The sequence below is a fragment of the Chiroxiphia lanceolata genome, chromosome 6 (assembly GCF_009829145.1).
Source record: "Chiroxiphia lanceolata isolate bChiLan1 chromosome 6, bChiLan1.pri, whole genome shotgun sequence".
NCBI classification, from domain to species: domain Eukaryota; kingdom Metazoa; phylum Chordata; class Aves; order Passeriformes; family Pipridae; genus Chiroxiphia; species Chiroxiphia lanceolata.
In genome coordinates, this window is record NC_045642.1 from 58298395 (window position 1) to 58319380 (window position 20986).

At 42.3% G+C, this 20986-nt stretch overlaps 1 protein-coding gene across 1 annotated transcript in view; it reads right to left on the reverse strand.

Annotated features, from left to right (window-relative positions):
- Positions 1–20986, reverse strand: part of SYNE2 (spectrin repeat containing nuclear envelope protein 2) — a 181127-nt gene that overhangs the window by 151601 nt on the left and 8540 nt on the right. The window contains exons 2-3 of the mRNA XM_032689907.1: positions 11226–11341; positions 822–883 (exon numbers count right to left, since the gene is read on the reverse strand). Of these exons, the coding sequence (XP_032545798.1) occupies positions 822–883; positions 11226–11304 (141 nt within the window). The 5' untranslated portion in view covers positions 11305–11341. The remainder of the gene's footprint in view (positions 1–821; positions 884–11225; positions 11342–20986) is intronic.

Below are 20986 nucleotides of genomic sequence, written 5' to 3' on the forward strand. Positions count from 1 at the left end.
ATCCTGCATCTAATCAGCCATATCCTTCTTCTAACCCATTATTATGTTTGTGTCTTATTCCCCTTTGCTCTGCCTCTGTGTTTTATATGGGTTATTTTAGGCCTCACTTTCAAGTATTTACATTTTTCAAGGAAGCATGTTGCAAAAGACCCCAAAATTTTGAGAAAGGGAAAGCTAAACAAAGCAGTTAATTCATATTTTGAGACCTTAATCAATATACCCTAAGTACAAATTTGAGTATAAAGTTGCATAACTAAACCTCTTTTTACCCACTTGTGATGAACATAACACAAATTTATCATGAGCTCATCAGCTTCTGCTCAAGGAGGGACCAAAATAGGATTATTTTTTCTTACCTGAGCAAGTCAGAGCCTCAGCACAGCTGCAGGAGCTGTTTTGCGAAAGCTTAAAGAGTGCCTACGCTACTATGAGGTTTGTCTTAATACTTACCAGTCACTCAGGTCAGCTCATTACACTCATGTTCTTGGATTGCATAATAGAATAACACTTACCTAATCACAGTAAAACTAATTGTAAACACAGAAACCCATAAAACCCTGAGACATTCACCACAAGTTTTACCACATGAGCAAGGAAGAGTGTCATCTACTTAAAAACCATCTCTTACAAACGTTCTTGGACATTCACCAATACAGTGCTGTTGCACTTATTAAACAAATGCTTTCCAGGGGCTACTTTTTCCATCCAGTGATGAAAAAAAACTCATACTAATTTTGTTTATTCCTAAAAATCAATCTCCATACAGCACATCCAAATTGAAAAGGTAAAGGCATGTCTTTGCTAAAGAATCCCGTTCCTACCTTTGCCAATATTGAATTTATCCAACTAGTGAAGGTTTTCTTCTGTGTGAACTCTCGCTGCACTGGGAAATAAAAAAAAAAAAAAGGAAAAAAACTGTTAATGGAAAAAATTATCTGGTTTTATTTCTCTTTCTTAAAAACTTACACAGCATTCATCTCAAACCTAAGGTCCCTTCTTCCAGATATTATGTTACTATTAACTATTATTTAATGTCAGTTTTTCTCGAGTCATATTTTAGAGATGGTATTTTCTTGCTTGCAGAGTTGATTCTGCAGAGACCTCTACAACCATCAAGCATACTCTACAGGATGCAGCAAGAAGCAACTAATGAAGGTTTTCTCAGAAGCTCAGCAAATACAAACAGTGGTGTGAACACATAACTCTGTAAAGAAATATGTCTACAATAACTCTGTTCATTCCTAATGTTCCTTGAAAGACTCTGGGCCATCATCAGTACAAGATACATCTTGAAATTCAGGAAAAGCCATGCATTACATTGGGTGATGGGACCAGGATGCAGACTGTGATAAATGCACATCTGCAGGTGAAGCCACACGATGAGATGTCTTGGCTGCCAACTGAAGGCCTGGAGAGTTATTTAGATGTCATGGGGGGAACACAACCTCTAACAGCAACCTTTTCAGTGCTGGGTCCTCCCTAGGGTATACAGATTATTAATCCAGCCAAAAAGGAGCTCACAGGGTTTTAAAATAGGCGGAAGGAAGAAGGAAGTGTTTGAACTTGTTTCACAGCAAAAAAACAGTGACGCAGAACTCAAAGCGTGACCCAGTGACACACAGAGATCCAGCTCAGCCCCCAGGTCCCTCACGGTGGTACAGGGTGAGCAACTACCACCAGTTGTGAAGGGAGACAGGGAGTTAGTTAAGCCCATGTTTCAAAAATTAGAGTATTTAAGCTGTTTCTCGTACCAGAGTAGAGCTCAAGAGAGGGGAAGGCCTTTTTCCATGGCCTGTGGGCAGTAGAGACAAAAAAAAGACAAGTTCCCCTGAAAGGTGAACCAGAGGGTGAGCAGCAGAGTCAGACCAGACCAGCCCCCTGGCCCTGGTCATGGCCAGTGCATTACATGACTCTCCAGCTCATGCTCCCTCCCAAAAAACCACCCCATTCCCAAGAAACACCACAAAACCCAACCATACATCCCTAGGGGCTGGATGTCTGTGCACAGGTCTGAGGTGACGGCTGGAGGTGCTGGCCCCTGAGATTACAGACTCCCATTCCTCCAGCAGCCATTCCAAAGGCTCCTGGGAATGAGCCTGAACACAAACTCCTTCTCTCCCTTTCCACAGCAGCCTTGACTGCAAGTACTGGGACTGGTTTCCCAAAAACAGATTAAAAAGTAACAGCATGCCCGAAAGGGGCCTGCCTGGAGCTGCAGGAAGGTGGTCATCCCTGCCTTCTTCCCCACTGGAATAAACATCCAAAAGGCTGCACTGGTTGTGAATAGCCCAGGCATTAGAAAGCAGGTCAAATAGACTACTAGCTGAGGAGGGCAAGACTACACAGTTGGGAGAGCTGATGTGTTGGTCACCCAAACCATCACCTTTGGCCTGTGCCAGCTGCAGGGTTCTTCCCACCCTTCCCTCTGAGGGCTGAGGTGGGCACATGGCGACGGGCAGTGCACCAGGGGTATCCTGCAACGCTCATGGCAGGCAGCAGGGAAGCAAAGCCTGAGGGGCAGGAGAGGTGCAAAGCAGAGAGAAAGAACAAGCTCCTCTCCTCGCTGTGCTGGGCGGCCAGAGGGGCTGAGTCAGGCAGCTGGAGCAGAGGGTCAGGGCGAAGAGAGGCTCGGAGCTCCCATGTACAGAGAGGCAGATGGACCAGGGAATGCCCATCCAGGGCCCTGGTGCATGTCCTGCTCCATGGCCTCAAGGCAGCTCCCTAAGGAGCTGTGGGTGGTCCAGCAGGGTGAACAGCCCATGGAGGGACACATTGGGCAAGGCAGCTGAGGGGTACTTGCTGCCCACTTCCCAGCTGGGATAAATCCTCCCACTGCATGGGAGAGGCAGCTGGACACTGACCAGGCCATCAGCTTGCACAAAGAAACAAATCTAGGTGGGAACAGACCATCCCTTCTGCCTCAGAAAGCAAGCTCTTGCACCAAAGATTAATTAAATGCAAGTTTGACATCATAAGGCAAGTGAAAGACTACTCAGCAATAGATACACGTACGTTTCGGTAGGCTGGGCAGGATGAAGGATACTAAAAATATCAAGTCCTTGGGGGAAAAAAAATAATAATGTTGACTCCTCTGCCCATAAAAATGAAAATGCCACTCAGAGGAAAATGTCTCACACTTTACTACACTCTGGGAATTTGTAAACACAAACCCCAGTCGTAGCTGTCTTTTCATCATCCAAGACGGCCTGAAGGAGCTTCATCAGCTCATGAAGCACAGCAATTCTCTTGAGGATAACCCAGCTTCCTGCTCCCAACACCACAGGCCTCCTCCTGCTTCACTGGGAGGGTGAGTGGCAACAAAAACATTCATGCATTATGTGCGTCGAGGACTGTTTTGCATCCTGTAACTAAGGTGCCTTTCAACAGCCCTCCTCTAATGTGCAACACTATGATCCTGTAGAAGCATGAAGCAGTCAGTTTGCCCTGCTTACTGCATTGTTTTACAGTTCTTTATAATCATCAGAGATCATGCGGAACAGTAAGATAAGGGTAATCTTAAAGATGCAGGCAAAAATGCAATGACAAAATCATGTTTTGTTCAGGAAACAGAAAGTAAGTGCAAACACGCTCACGAGAAGGACAAAAATAGCATGGAGATAATGGCTTCATGTTAGCACAGGACCCAACCACACCCTTTGGTTGAACACCATGTGAAAGCCATTCCAGTTACTCAACAAGCAATTATTGGGTAGCTGCGCTCAATTTTATCAGACAGTCAAGGCTGGCATTGCTCTAGCACTTAAAAAGGGACAGAAAGCAAATATTGACTACTGTGGCTGACGCCAGTGACTTTTGCAGCTACAGCTCTTGCCAAAAACACTATACTGCTACTGCTTTGGAGAACGTGCGTTTGGGATCAGTGACAGAAAGATGGTTAGGAGGAGACACTTGGTCTTGTTTTGGTTGACATCCATATTAACATGCTTCATTATGCAATATGGGCCAGATACTGGAAGTGTTGATTCACATGAGCAGCTCTCAGGCAAAATGTCTCACCAGGTGAAAGTACAAGGTGGTTAGTTCACTGCACATGCCTAAGAACGCTTCAAACCCTCCACTATAGCCACTGCCTAATGCAATCCACCAGGCTGCCTTCCAAGCAGCTGCTGCCTCAGCTGCCTTATTTTCCTACCCAAATAAATAATAATGATAGACCTTCCCCCTGAATTAATAACAAAACTCCATGCCCGCCAATATTTCCCCAGACTGTAGTGCAGCAGTCACTGTTTCCAGGCAGGCCACACCACACACAGCTCGATACAGATGTGCTTCTGGCACCGTGGCAGGCAGTCGTATTGCAATTTTCAGGCTGAGTGTGTTTTCCCTCCCAGCTCCCCTCCGACGCTACTGCTCAGAGGCGCTAATGATTTAATCAAGCTCTCCAATTCTTATCTCTACCACGTGGTTAATTAATACGGATTTTTATTTTTATGAGGGTGAATGGATTCTTTGTTGGGCCTTTTCGTAGGACTCTAAGTGACCTTGGTTTTTCTCTTGCCCTAGTTTTCAAAACGTCACTGATCCAGAATAGGAAAGCTATCAAAAAAACCTCTGATCGTTCCTTCACTTCAGGTCAAAACTCACCAACCCAAAAAAGTGGATCTGAAAGAACAAAATAAGAACCTGCTAATCTGAAAGCAACCAAAATCTATCATATTTCACTGTGTGTTAACAACTCTTTAGGGAGGAATAACACATAAAAGAAACGTGTCACGTAGGCTATTCAAAAATCAATACACACTGCTGGACAATGACTGTTTTATTCAGTAATGAGCTATCAACAAGTGCTACAAACCAGACTGATCATTAAGAGCACAGGGAATGGCAGGGACCACACCAGTGCTGAACTCTCCCAGAAGGAAGAGAAGAGCAGAAGCACTGCCAGCCACTCTTTTACTCTCAGCCTTCCTTCAACGGTGATACAGAAAAAACAGACTTAAAATTAGTCTCCTCTGTTGCATTTTGTGCCTCCCTTCCTGAGACAGGAGAATGGCAGCTCCAAGGAAAGCACCGCCTCCTCCCTTGGCAATAAGCTGAGGCAAGCAAATCATGACAGAACAGATGTAGCCGTCTGTCCACGCTCATCAAACACTGTCACCAAAGAGCAAAGAGGTTTTCTTCTATCTCGAGGACTGGTGCATCACTGCCAGTGAACAATTTACAACTGCATGGGTTTTTTTCTTAAAAAAAAAAAAAATTAACCAATTATTTGAAATCAATGAGCACAAGCCTTTCTGTCATCTTCCCATCTCCAATTCACCAGGAGGAATTACCTCTTGTGTACGATATTTTTATATCTTCCTTTCACCACTGGGGTCAGCTGAGGCTATGTCTTCAGTAGCAAGCAGGGGAGCTCATCAGGAACAGATCAACAGATCAAAAGAGCTGGTGCTCACCACGCAGTGTATCCACCATGTGTGCAGGGAAGAAAGGTTGTGTTGGACTAACTCTAGTTTCAATGCCCACAGACAGCTGCAGCACCTTCTTGGGGCATTTATTTAGGTTTCGTCCAAAATAATCTTTTCTACACTCCTTGACAGCTCAGAAAAATGAACTGAATCATGGTCAGCAGGGATAACTGGGAGAGCTCCTTCAAGGCAGAACCGCTGATATGAGCTAACACACCAAGCAGGTACATTATCTAAATGATCAGAACTATCAGAAGAAACCTTAACTACTTGCCAACCCAGGGAAAGAGTGAGCAATTCACCCCCGAGCCCTTTGTGTAGTCCCTTCCCTTCCACTCAGCCACTGAGTTTCATTTTCTGCAGACAGGAAAGCAGGGAAAAGAGTTATTTCCAGCATTTATGTTCAGCAACATCGTGTTAAGCAATTAAAAAACCAAGTATTTTTTGTAGAGATTGAGAAGTTTATCCAAAGCTCAATGAAGGTGATGAAAATATTTCTACAGGAATAGGTCTTTTCAAATCCAAATATTGTATAAATATTAACTAAATCACTATTACCACATCTGTGCAGCAAGTGGGAACTTCCCTTTCTACACTATTCCTTTCAACTTCCTTTTCCTTTTGAATGCAAACTGACAATTTACCAAAAGTCCTGCATATTGACACCAAGTTTCACCCTCCTGGCTTTCTTAAACCCTTTTGCTTTTCTTATTGCCAGTATGCTGGAAAAGCTCTGCTCTGAATCACCACTGTCTTGACTCCACAGCAGCCCATGAAGTGAAGCACTGCAATACTGGGAGCATAGACAGAGATTGTGGGTCAGATTCTCAAAGGTACTAAGTCACATCATTTAGATATCAACATACTTTTAAAGATAAGGGCTTAAGTGGCTTTTGTAACATTTTAAATAAAATCCACAGTGATCAGGGATCTGAATGTAGGGTCCTCCAGTGCCCTTTACAGGTGCCTCAGAAGCTGCCCACTCCTTAGGCATTTTAATGTCAGTTTTTAGGCAGTTATGCACCCGATTATGCCTTTAACAAATTGGAAGTTATCTAGCAGGGAACATATTTATGCAACTCTACAATCTATTTTTAACATTTGGCATGTGAAACAGACAAAAATAACAATGACTGATTTTTTTTTTTAAGGCAGTGGCACGTGTCTGTTGCCTCCCCAGTGCCATCAGCCCCATCACATGCCATGAAGCCAAGCAGTTACAGAACTGCAGACCAGCCTCTGCTGCATAAACCAGGTACAGATTTCTGTGCAGCTCCTGTGGGAGCTTTTCAGTTTGTAAAAGTCACCCTTGAAAAATCATCATAAACGTTTAATGGACTTTTTTTGATCATTGTGGTTAAAGCAAAAAAAAGAAGCGCAGTTGTAGTAAGCGAGTGGCCCAAACAGATGAGACACACAGTTAGAACAAAAAAAAAAAGCTGGGTAAGAATTAGTAGTCTACTTGATCTCCAAATGAATTAAGATGGTCTCAAAAATAAATCTCCCTTTGCTCAGAGATGAGTACAATCTACTACAAGCTGCACAACAAAACCTATCCATACGTATCTCCATATTTTCAATTTCACTTGAGGAGAAATCATTCATAAAGGATTAGACATATCTGCATGAAAATAGCATCATTCATGTATATCATTAAACTCTCTTCAAAAACAGTTTTCTTCAAAAACTCTCTTCCATTTTAGCAGCCACATTCCTATATGATCATCCTTCGGGTTAAAATAATAAACAGTAACACAAACACGGATTAATAAGTGGAGCCAAAAATTAGGACCCCTGCAGTTAATTAAACAGTGAAAGAGTAAGCACATGCCCCAAACTCCAAGAGCTAAAACACACTCTCTTTTGTTTGAATTAGCTCAGCAAGCATGAAAAGAAAAGCGAAAACAGAGTTCTGCACAGGCTTGGTGGGAAGCGCCACACGTAGGGTCTGTTTGCTATTCTAGGGAAGACAGAGGAAAGAATTGTGCACAGAAGGGAAAATGAAGGTTGGATCCTCCCACAGGTAAAGAGATTTACAGTCTGAAGGAAAAAATGATCCTGCTCCAGAGTGCCACAAACCCTGTTCAGTTCCTGCTGCAGCCATCCATCCACGGAGCAGCTGCGCATTCCCTCTCCCGCACTCCTGCTCATCAGCAAAGAGTACTTCTATCTCCCAACAGCTCTTAAGGCACTGCCATGAAGCCCTTCTCTTACCAAGGAGATGACCTGCCTCCTCAATCTCAAGTAGCCAAAACCAATTTTGGATGTTGACTGTGCCTCTTCAATTTTCAGAAGACTGAGCACCAGGCTGGATCCCTCTCCGGGGCCAGCCTATAATGCAGTGCTGGGAGGGAAATACGGGAGGAGGAGACATAGGACAGGGATCCTGCTTTATTCCTCCCATGCTCAATGCCAGTCAAGCCCTGAGCTCCTGCCTGTCCCTTCAAGCAGCAGAAGTGACTTTAGGTTTCAGAGATGGTCTGTGGCACAATGGAACATCTCCCTGGCAAGCATCCTCTCTCTTCACCAAAATGTTTGCAGCCTGCCTGGCAAGACAAACCCTTCTCTTTAGTATTCCCTCCTTGGATATATCTGTAACCAGTCCAGCTCCAGGCTTTTCACCTGCACTTTTACACGGCTGTGCAAGGACACAAGCAGCTTTGCGGCCGCTCTTAAGTTGTGCTGCGTCAGAAAAAAGGGAGAAAGTAGAGAGGTGCTGAAGGAAAGGGCAGAGATAATGCTGATCTTAATCTGATTTAATTTTATTATAACATCTAGGACAGAGGAAACAAAAAAAATAAAAATAAAATAAGCCTCTCAAGTCCTGACATCATGCATTTTCATAGCGATTTCCATTTTCTTGGAAGGAAGGGAGGGGGTAACTATTACTCTTTGACCTGAAGATCAGCTTGAAAACTGGTAAAGGTTAAAGAGTAACACAAAAATCTGAAAAGATACATATATAGGTGTTTATATTCTTGGAGCTTTCTACTTCAGTCTCATGATTTTGTGACTAGCTTCATCGTTAGAAAATGTCTGGTGATGGAAGCATTAGAAAACCCACTGCTTTCATTTCTTTACCTGTTTTCTTCATGTTTTTCAAGTTTCATTAAATCTCCTTAAAATAATTAGCTGACAAGAAAGATGTACTGAGAACAAAGTTACATTTTTATCTATTTTCTAGTGAATTTCTTTATGGCATCTTCTAGGACAAACACCACTAAGGAAAATGAATGCTCACCCTAGAACACTCTTCTACCTAAAAATACACTAACATAAATTCCACTAAATGAAGTTTTTTAACTGTTAAGCCACTACCAATAATTTAATAGGAATTCTATAATAATTAGAGCTACTAAGTAGCAACCTCTTCACTAATTATGTAAAGGAAGTTGTTTTTCCCTTCCTTCTTTCTCTTCCCAGAAGTGCTGTCCTCCTCACAGAAGACTGTAACTAAAATTAAAGTCAAACATACTTAAAATTACAGACCTACACATGGTAGAGAAGGGGAAAAAAAGAAAAGGAAAGCTAACCATTTTGTTACATTTTTTAGGCATAAACTTCATGGAGTTATATAACCAAACAAACTGACACATTAAGTTGATCTTGTCCTAATTAACCAGACTAGACAAGTGCTCTATTCCCACTGGATGCCTTTCAGGAATAATGGAAGACTGGATCACAAAGAATTAAAAAGTAGATCAAAATATGAGCAAGATCTGGACTACATCCAGACTAGATCTCACTCCTGCTTTTCCCTATTTATGTATGTCTCCTGTTACACTACTATACAAGGCTGGACATATTCTTTGAAGCTATATTCTAGCAATATGAAAAGCAGATCATAACAAGTTTTATATTCATATAAAATGTAAGCTGCTTTTCTGACAATTATAAGCAGCTATTCCTTGAATCTGAGATATCTCTACAACTTCTCCAGGTGAACCTGAAGAATCAATCAAAGTCTCTGGTTGCTTTGCAAATCTCATCCCAAGATTGCTATTAATGGAAAAACCTGTTTCCTTCAGTGACCCTATTATTCTTAGTTGACCTTTGCCACCACAGAGCTGTGAGTAGAGCTACTAATGGCTCCTACATGTCATGTCAGGGAGCATGTCTTTGGTGCTTCCTCACGGCTGTATTGCCATTTGCTTGTTTGACCCTGAGCAGATGCTGCAGAGCCACAGCTCCACTGACAAAACGTGTCGGTACCATTTGTTGTATCTTTAATCATCACAAAAACTGCTTATGTCACTTCTAAGGGATGTCTCCAGATGTTTTACAACAGCCAGGCACAGACATCTTGGCCCCAGATTTGCAGTGTGTTCATTTCAGCGTAATCTAGGAGCTCAAATTATCACAGCAAAGAAACACAGTCATGTCAGTTTTACTAAGCAGGGCTCCTTCAATGAGATATTGACCAAAAAAAAAAACCATCAACTGTTATTCAACACAAACACCAATTTGACTTTTCAGAAAAACACATGAATTTCAATGTAAAGCCCTATCCTAAAATTGCAGGTAACTTTAATTCTGCCTTAGAGCTACAGAGGCTTTTTCAAATCTGTTTCCCGACAACAGCCGCCTCAGTCTTCCTACCAAAGGCTGAGTTTGACTGGCACAACAAATGTGTGTCTGACAAGATGTGCTCGGTGCAACAGTCAGACTGGCTCCTGTCTGCTACAAGTTTTTGCTCGTTCTCCTGACAATGTAACACTGAAGCAAAACAGAAGAAAATTCACCATTAAAGACACTTTGGCTTTAGACCACTATTAACACCCACTCGTCACAACACATGGCTCCAGTGACAACATCAGTGCAAATACGGATCATAGAAGTGACTTGGCAGAATATTCTTTTGCACCATCTGTTTTAAACATATTTTCTCTCAACTAAGCACCATAGAAATTTCACTGCAAGGGAGTTAAGAGAAAATATCTCTTGTGGAAACATGAGTTAGCCCATCCACTGTAGAATAACCAGGCTCTAAGCACATTAAAAACGTCCTTTCTGGCAGGGCTAGTCCTCTGCTGCCTGGACTAGCCTTCTTGACAGTCTCCATAAATATGTTCAGATGAAAAGTCAACCTTCCCAGAAAATTCTTATAGAAGGAAATTCAACATGTGATTAAGGAAAATCCAAAAAGCCTATCTGAGAGGCCAGCTTGGGTACACTCATCATCCCTTAACTGTCCAGGTAGAAGCCATTAAACTGGAACAAGTAAAAATCAGTCAGTGAGAACTTCCTTAATGATGGCAAGACAAGGATGAAAGACTCTGACCCATAAGAAATTTGTTTAGAAGCCACAAAAATTATCTTCACTTGCAGGGGATATAGCAGTAAAAACAGAAAAACAAATAAAATAGTACTGTAGTTAATGGCTTCCTCAAGACAGCTTAATGCAACCAGTCAATGTCAGCAAATTGAAAACAAGGAAATTAATGAAATGGCTTAACTGTTTTCATGCTGGTGGTTCCTTTGAAAAAAAGTTTACAGCAACACATGCTCCAAGTAACAAAACATAAGAACCAGTGAGCACATCTGTATCAAAAAAAGGCAACAGATCTGAAAATATCACAAGGAATACTGTGAGAGCTGTTATCTTTCATTTCACTGCTGAAGCATCTCTCATGAAACACAGAAACGTCTGCAAAGAAGCACCAACACGAACTAACTATACCCATCATAACACTAGTTTGTACGGGTTTCTCAGAATTTCCTTCAACTTGCACACATGGTCACAGATTTCTGACAAAAATCTAAATTAAAGAGGCACAGAAAACTACGGTCACTTACCCTGCAGCGATAGATGGAGATCATCTATTTCAGAGGAAGCCGGCTCCTCTGTTGAGGCAGATGACTGTGTTGATGCCATATTGAATTCTATGTAGATTCTTTAATCGATTTCTAAACTGAAATGATATTAAAAAAAAATGAAAATCAGTACAGTGTTACGTAAAAATTGATGATGCTCAATGATGATGTGGCACCGAGACATGTGTTTTGTTTTGGGTTTTCTTCCCTTGGTCAGCTGTCTCCTCAGTTTATACAGAAAAGCAACTTTTCCTACCGCAGGAAAAGTTCCTATCGCTCCTTTGACTCCTAATAGCGGTCAGTACAAACCATGGATCCCAGTGGGTCTTGCCACCAAAACAAAAGCACTAGGATTAGGAAAATTCAAACACAGTTGCTTTCCTTCAGAAAGTCAAGGTGACAAAGGCTCACGGTACCTTCTGCAGACTTGTAACTGCCAAACCTCACCTTTTTAATCTTTGAACTTTTCAGATCTCCCTGCCTGCCTGCATAATTGTTGCAGAGTGGAGACAATTTAGGCAGAATCTGGAAAGACTGAGGTGAAATGAAAAAGCAGCAGTTATATGAGAATCAACACAACTGCTATTTCTGTCTGATGCCTTTGCTACTTCTCAACACCCATGAAGGAATTTCTTTTCCCAACTCATCCATCTTCCCCTCCATGGATACCTCCCCAATCACTAATGCAACTTTAGAAAATTACATGCTTTACCTTTCTTAAAAACCTAACAGTGTTCCTGGTAGTGTAGTAGATATACTGTTCAATTTGTCACTGTAGGAAAAACTGGATGTTTAAGATACAGACTCAATTTTATCAAGAATCCAAAAGTCAAACAAATTCAAAAAGAAATTAAGCTGAAAATTAAATAAGGGTTCACCCTTAAACAAGCTTTGTTACCTAAACAACTGTAACCTTTTCACCAGAAGTACACTGATTTCCACACCATATATTAATAACTCATCCACCAAGTATATGTCAAAATAAAGGGTGTGAATAGATGAGTCAGGAAATACAACATTAAAGAATGCCAGAGAAATTCTTACATTCATTCCCTTGTGCACATGAATCACGAGGCAGCCTTTGTTTACTCCACTCTATACTATTTTTCCTCACTCTCTGTCTCCTTCACTGCACAAAAAGGACAACATGCATTTCTTGAGGAGCTATATAATATTTTGTTTTCCTCACCCTGAACAACGTGTGTCCTTGTGTTTTATCCAAGAGCCGCTGTGATGACAGGATTATTGAGTTCCTCACAAGATTTTTCTATGGCACTCACTACCCTGGCATCTGAACACTTCACAAACATCAATCAATTCACATTTGCAGCACCTACATGAGACCAGGGGTTATTGCCTACACTTAGAATCACAGAGCAGTTTGGGATGGAAGGCCCCATGTAGTCCAACCCCCCACCATGGGGCATCACTTTACTGATGACAAGCAAAGGTACAGAGAGAATAAAGGGGAGGAAAAAGTTCCTGGTCTTCCAGAGAAATACATATTAGCTCACATGACTGAAGCACTGATTCCAACTGCTGGGGTATGCAGTGCTTCTGTAAGTCACCACCAACTTACAACTACAGCTCAAGGCACCAGATTCAAGAGAGTTCTAGCTGGGACAGGTAAAGGTGAGACCTGTCTAGATGATCAGAGAAAAACATATTTTATAAGAGTTTGGCTTGCTTAGCCTAGCAAAAATAGGAGGAAAAGGACTAATTTGATCTTTGGCAGGCATGAGAACATGACAGAGAAACAAGCCAAGCCTTGAGGTTAGGATGGAAATAGTAAGATTTCTAAAAAGCCAAGAAAGCCAACAAGATGCTAGGCAGCATCAACAAGGGCATCACCAGCAGAGATAAAGAAGTCCTTATCCCTCTCTGCTCAGCACTTGTCAAATCACAGCTGGAAGACTGGGTTCAGTTTGGGGCTCCAATGTACAAAAAATTATGTCGACAGGCTGGAGAGAGAAGAGCCACAAAGATGACCAGGACAGGGAGGCCTCACGGGTAACGAAAGGCTGAGAAAACTGGGTTTGTTCAGCCTTGAGGAAAGAAAGCTGAGAGGAGACCTTATTACCATGTTCCAGTACTTAAAGGGTGCCCACAGAGGATGCAGACTCCCTTTTTAGAAGGAGTCACAATGAAAAGATGAGGGGTAATGGGTACAAGTTATTGCTGTGGAGATTTTGATTAGACACAAGAGGAAAATTTCCCACAGTGAGAACAATCAGCCACTGGATTGATCTCCCCAGTGAAGTGGTGGGCTCCCCAACACTGGCACTGTTACGATTTGGGTGGACAAGGTGCTGTGCCATCTTGTCTGGACCGTGCTTTTATCATGGACCAGACAATCCTTGAGGTCCCTTCCAACCTGGCCTTCTATGATTCTATGATAAACACTGGGTTCTTACAGGAACTGAGCAAGGGCAAGGGCTGAGCAAGAACCCAGCAGTGCTGCCTATGCCCAAGGTGAGGCAATCTTTCCTGGGAAACTCCTTTTTTTTTTTTCTCTCAAGATAAAGAAATACAAACCCAAAGTCTGAAAATGCAACCTGTCAGGTGGCTTTAATATCTTTTGGGTATCACTAAGTCTTGAATTTTATTTTTTGATCACCACCTTGAAGGTAATGACAAATAACCCAAATGGGAAGTATGTAAGCAAATTCCAAACCACCTCATTAGGTCTGTTGCTTTTTTCTCCCGGGACACAGGGATAGTAGCTGCATTCCCTCCACCTTGAATTTTCCAGTGGTCAACTGTAGACCCTCAGAGATACTGAAGAAATAGTAAATCCTGGGCAACAATGAATCTGCAGGTGAAATAAATGGGCCTGCCTGAATTTGGACCTAAGGTTATAACTCAAATTGGGTATCCATGTAAAGGAAGAGGGACAGGACTAGAAGCACCCACCGTTGCCACACTGGCAAAATCCACAAGCAAGACATCTCCAAAACAATGTACATGTGTATACACTCAATACCAGTGGCCATGCTTGCTCTTTTCCTCTTTAATGTGTTTATTCTAATTTTTTTCATTTTATTTTAAACTAAGCACTATTTAAGGATTTTCTTTTAAAGGCACAAATGCAGCACAGAAGTCCCAAACAGCAGAAACATACACATCTGTTCAACTTCAAAGCATCCAAATTTGGGATGATGGCACAGGCAGAGCCAAGTCACGTTCACCTAACTTGCATGATGCTAAAGTCGCTGGGACCACAGATCAGAGAAAAGGAGAAGGATTTGGCAGTAAAATTCCACTTTTAAAAAATATGCAAGAGCCATGAACAACATTGATGGATGTTTCATGAACAACGCAAAATGTATTTTTAACCTTTCTGCGACTGTTCCTCCTTTGTCTCCATCCCGTGCCAGCTACAGCAACCACAGAGCACAGTGTGTCCTTTTATGTGCTTGTACTGCACTTCATGTGATGGGACCCCAATCTCAGTTCAGATCTTTAAGCATTAAAGTAGATGAAGCTAATAAACTTCCAGCATTTCAAAGTAGAAAGTATGTTGAGCTCTAAAGTACGAATTAACTTTAATTAAGTTGCTTAATTTATTAATTAATTAACTTAAATTACAGCACACGATCATAGAACACATAAATAAAGAAATGCATATGCTCCCATTTTCTTTTAAAGTCAATTTATGGCCTCCTTCCCAAAAGGGTGGGAATTTAAAAACTTTTTTCTTTAAACACAGACATCCCCTCAACAAATCCACAGTGCAGGTTATGAAAACACACAGGTAAATACCAGGTAAATTTTAACGCTAAAGCTTTCATGTCCCTGAAAGCCTTAATTCACCATCCAACACAGCACATACATTTTGCCCTGCCCCAACAGAAGACTCCACAGCTGCTTTGAAAGGGAGACACACAAACACTCTTGGAGGACACACCTGCAAGGATTAGTGGTCTTTAAAAGTACAGATTGTCTGAGAAGGGATTATACAGGGACAATATGGTAGTCACTTTGTCCTCCTCCCTGCCCCAAATTTCATTCAAATAAAGCATATGAAGTATAACTATATCACTGCAGCCTCTGAAGAGTCTAAAAGCATCAAGCTGTGTGTAAGAGAAATCAGCAATGCTTTTCACAGGCAGTAGGAATGATCATCTTCTTTACTTCATATTTAAGTCAATTCCTTTGTTTCATAACAACTCAATGGACTGCAGAGCTAAACCAAATCCTTCACTTCCATGAAATGCTGGACAACGAGGAAACATATACACATGGTGCTGAAAATAAACCAAGGGCTTTCAAATGACACCTTTTCAGTGGGGATAAAAGGGAGGGTGAAGGGAATGACCTTGTCTTTCTCTCTCTGGAGAGTCTAGCATTAACACAGGAAAGCATTAACTACTTACACCTTGGGATAACCTGTGAAGTATCACAGGGTCAAAGACAGTTGCAGGAATACTGGGACTTTATTTCCAATGGATTCGTTTCCTGTGGATTAATTTATATGAATTGCACCAGAGCTCTTGTGCAAGCTCATCTTTTCCTCAACACAGGAGAAATCACACAAGAAAGGTGCATTAGTAATGTCCTCCTCAAGAGGAAAGCTTTCCATTGTGTTCTCCAAAGGAGCAAATTCTTGACCGCCTGGGCTCAACCTGCAGCTCCAGTGGTTCAACCATCAACAAAAGCTTTTCCCTAACTCATAAGACTCAACTCCTTCTTCCCTTACCTCCCCAGATATTTCCACAATGGGTACCTAAAAACATTGGTGGAAATTACATCAGCACAGTTGCATCACATCAGTTCAACTTGAATTTATCTTCCTTTCCCAAATTCAGCTGAAATTAGCCAGCAGAATGCCAAAAATCCCAGGTATTAACATACAAACAGGCACATTGATAAGAGAGAAACCTAAGAGCAGGTAATGGACTGGAAATCTCAAGGAACTAACCTGAGAATAATCATAACCAGGCTTTACATTCCATTATCATAAGAAGAAACAACACTGATTTAAATACCTTGTCTCCACTGAGGCTTAAGCCCTAATGAGACCTAAAAGATGCTCTTCTTAAGCATGGTCTCTATACGGATATTCCTGTCTCAGAAGAAAGGGGGCAAAAAGTTTCAGATGGATTTAGAGGATTCATTAGAAAGGATTTCATAGCCTTAACATTAGTTCAGATCAGGGTGGTTTGCAAGCCTTGGCTTTCAGCTGTTCCAAGTACTGCAGATGGTAAGATTTCACTGTATGTAAAAACCAGCAGTTACACAGTACACTCCTTACAGTGAGACCACTGCCATTTCCAAAACAATGTAACTACAGTTAAAATGTACATAACTACAGTTAAAATAGAAAAAAAAATGTATTTTATTAATTATTTAAAGTTACTTGTACAAAACAGGTGTGCACAGTATTTAGGAAGCAAGGTAAACTAGCTGATGTGATTTCCACACTGTCCCATACTGTAAGAGCATTTTTAGCCCTAGAATTTACAGGTAATTCTTGCGTGTCCCTGCACAGATGTACCCTCACAGCCATCCCCATGAGCCAATCCTGAAAAATCATACGGCATGAAATTAGCTCAGTTATGCACTCCTTAAAGCTGAAAGCAGCAGATACCTTGCAAACAAGCCCAGCTAGAGGTAGGTGAATATTATAACCCACTGTTAGTAAATCCTGGCTTCATTGGTTTTGCCTTTGCAGACACATGCCCCATATTTTCCCAATTATGTTGGCTACATGCTTTCCACTGGTGTTGCAATAAGGATTGCAGACATCTTTGCATGGCATCTCCAACCGCTTGTTTTTACTTTTCCTCCTTTGAAGTGCCACTGATTATTTATGACCCACTAGGGGACTCAAAGACTTTCCCTCCAGAGAGGCCTCTCCATGTAAACTGAAGTCTGTTCCTAGCAACAGATTATTATTGCTCATGTGCTCAGCCGAGCCAACGTCGTGAACAGAAACGGCAGATTTTTATCTCTGGTGAACCAGTCCAAAGGAAGTGGAGCTCCACAATGCTGATGGACTGAAGACCCTTTCCTTTTTGGCTATTAACAAAGATCTCCATTTATTTTACATTCAGAAGGAAGCAGTAACATTCAGAGGTGCAAGTCTTGAGCCTTGCAAAGTGCTGCTGAGCCACCTTCTTTTGGTAAACTATCTTTCTGTAAGTCTGTCACAGCCTCCCTAAAGGCAAATTGCTGGCATCCAAATCATGACAGTATAACCCAAAAAAATATCACAGAAAACCCCTTACATCAAGTTGGCTTGGTTTTTGGTTTTTTATAACATTTTCTTCTCCCCTCACTTCCAATGTACTCACACCTCTGTTAAGCCTGACAAGTTCACACAGCACTTCAGTTTGATGGTCCTGCTTTCTCCTCAACACTTCATTTACAAGGCTTTCACCATTTTTTCACCCAGTGTCAGGGGTGGGGAGAAAGGTCTGCTTAAAGCATGCATTTTCCAAGATCTTTGCATTTAAATACTCTTTTTTCTTAAGGCCCTACTCCAGACTGAAGCTCATCCCTTCCACATTTAAAATGTTTGCCAACATTGTTCTTATGGGCCAACTCAAATTGTATCATGTCCACAGCTGGAACAGGATCACACAGCAAACACACTGACCCCCTTCCCTTCAGAGCCAGATTCTCAGGAAGCAAAAATCAGGACAGCACCACTGACAGATCCACCTTGACTTCCCCACTGGAGGAACCGACAACTTCTCTCGGTCTGGTAGAAAAAAAAAATTATTTGCCATCATCTAGTAAGCAATAATGACATACTCTCTTTGCTTCCCTGGAGGAAGAAAAGTGCTTCCATTAGGTTTCCAGCCCTTTGAAGGTGATACAGAAAAGAGGCTATAGCCTTCTGATCCTACATAATACCCCACAGCAGTCAGATGGGTGTCAGCCAGTCTTCTAATAAGTCAGTTTAGTGCATGTGGCATCAGAAAGACTCTGCACTGCCTGGGATGATGCTGAAACAAGCCTGGCCCTGGGTATTCCTATGCTCTCAGTAGCTGATGAAGTAGAGATGAAGGAATCGAAAAGAGAAAAGCCTGGAAAAGACTGAACAACTCTGCTGAGACAGAACCAAGCCAAGAGAGCATCAGACAGACCTGCAAGAGACCAAGCCCAGAGAGCATGAGATCTTCAGGAGATTCAGGGCTGGACACAAAGCTGCACCCCACTGCCACAGAAATAGTCTTGTGTCATGGGAACTGATGCTCCTGAATCATATGCACAAGTAAGGACTCCTCCAAAGAATAAGAGCTGCAAGACCAAGACATCTCTTATTAGTTTATTTATTACAATCAGAAGCAGTACATTTTTGTTATGCAGGGACTTCCCAGTGATCTATTTATAGTTTTTGAAAACTTGCCAGGACAAGCATATGAGTATACAAAAGCCACGTCACTTTTTAAGGCCAGCAGAAGTTTCTGGTTTGTCTTTGATTTACACATCAGTAATGCTTCCTGTTACAGAAGCACAATGGATCTTCTCATTTCATTAATCAATTTTAAAACACAGTTAGGAAAGTGTCTTTCTTGACATTTTCTTTTTTTTTTTGGGGGGGGGGCTGGTAATATATCAGTCATCCTAGTACAATTACACAGTTTGAAAACTGCACTAACTCCATGCTGCTGTTAACACACACACAGAGAAATGCTTTTATTAACAGAGCTAAGCCTTGCCCACACAGCCACAAAGGTTGGCCCATGGAGGTGCACGATGCAATTACTTGCCCTCAGAATAAGAGCCTATCTCACATTTATCTGTTCCCAAGTGGAAAGGCAGTGCCAAAGCATACTTACTAAAGTTGCAGAAAACATTCAGTTTTCAACTGGCTTCCAAGACTTTCCACATTGTTAATAAAAACAAGAACTGCTCAAGACTCAAAATCACAGTTAATGTAAAAAGGGTGAGTGATGAATGCCTGGAGCTTGGGAAAATGATGCCATGCCCCTCTATCACCCCTGGGTCCGCTGTGTGCAGGATAAAATACCATGGTGACTTCATGACTCCATCAAAACCGAGGGTTTGGGCAGCGATTCAACCTCCAAAACACAAAGCCCACGAGCACATCCCAGCCCAAATCCACCTGTGCAATGCCCAGAAGCCTCCAATCATGTGCAAAAAGCCACATGTGTTGTCGTGAGGCCAGAATGGAAAAGCTTTTCCAGAGCAGGGGTTGGTCCCACATTTCCCTGCCTCCCTGTGCCGGCCGCCGCAGCCCCAAGGCCGCTTCCCGCAGATAACGGGGCTGTGGGGAAGGGTTATCATAAAAACAACATGAGAAACACAGGCTGGCTCCAGATCCATGCCCTACCTGGGAAGCACATCCAGTGCATAAACATGACCTCTTCCTACACACTCAGTTAACCAGGAGCGCAGGCAACAAGATGGTCATTGCTGCCATTTCACTCCTGGAAGCCTTTCTCCACGTTCACATGACAGATGCCCCTACCTGACCCCCTACCCTGGCTGCTGGGCTCAGGCAAGGCCTGTAGCCACACACAGCTCTGAGTAGCCACACTCTGCCTGGTCTCCTTTCAGCAGGGGGAAAGGGAGCAGAGTGGCCTCGGCAGTGCCGGCGCCGCAGGGCGCAGACAGACCTCTGACCTTTAGCTGGGCAGTTCCCATTGCAAAAGCCACGCACAGCTCATCATGGCCCTTCCTCAGCCTTCTTGGCCCTGAGTCAGATTTTACAGTTGGGAAGGGAAGAGAAGGGGGTGGGAAATGCCTGCAATCAGAGCAAGTTTAGCTCTCGTGCCTGATCAGAATGAACTGCACAACACTGCCTGCTTTAACCAAGCAAAAGGCACTGCAAGAAATTCTTTTTATTTACAAGTGTTTCTTTCCTTCCTCTGGATTGTGACTGAAATTCTTTGGTTAGTGTTTTAAAAGACACTCACAGCCAGATTCCCATTAACACTGGAGCCACTTTACATGGTAAAGGTATTTAAAGGGTATTTAAAACAGCAATATATAATAATTACACCTGCTTTGCATTAATGACATTATATTAGTAAGAATCAGGTTCCTAGTAATATTCTGCCTTTGAAGGGATACAAATGTTTCCTTTCCACTGCTTTCCCATTTCCCTTTTTCCCCAAACAAATGAAATAGTCAGATGGTTAACAAACATTATCCTGTTGAGTGAAGCTCGCCTAAGCAATAAAAAGCCTGGAGTTTCCCAATGAAATCATAAGGCTGCTCAGAAAGATCTTCCTGAAGAGTAGTAATCTGCTCTTTCAGGAAATTTAAAAACGGGAAAGCTAGGGATAGTGGCAATCTCAACACAGGAGTTTTCACTAAAGCAGGGACTTGTTCTAATTGAGCAAAATCCCTGGAAGCAGCAGCACAATGTTTGCACAACAGACCAGCAGACAGAGCCATTGACGGTGTCGGGAAAGGGGAGGAAAGTGAAATGCAATGTGGATCTGGGAGCCAAGAGAGAAAGGGCATGTCTCATGCTAAACCTATCTGCTTTGGCAGTATTCCTGCAAAGATCACGAACATGTTTTGATCACTAAATATAGCAGAGAAAAGGAATCTACTGCAAGTAGCTCTCTCCGGCAGCGCTCGCTGTTCTGCGCGGGCAGAGGAGAACACAAAAGAGAGATTTGTCAAGCAAACGGCAAATGAAGCTTGCCAAATTTGAAGGGCAAATTAAAATTTAAATGATAGGTCCTATCCTGGCAGCTGTGAATTCATCAGCTTCTCTCTCAAGTATGTCCAATCGAGGCTACAGCAATGCAAACTAC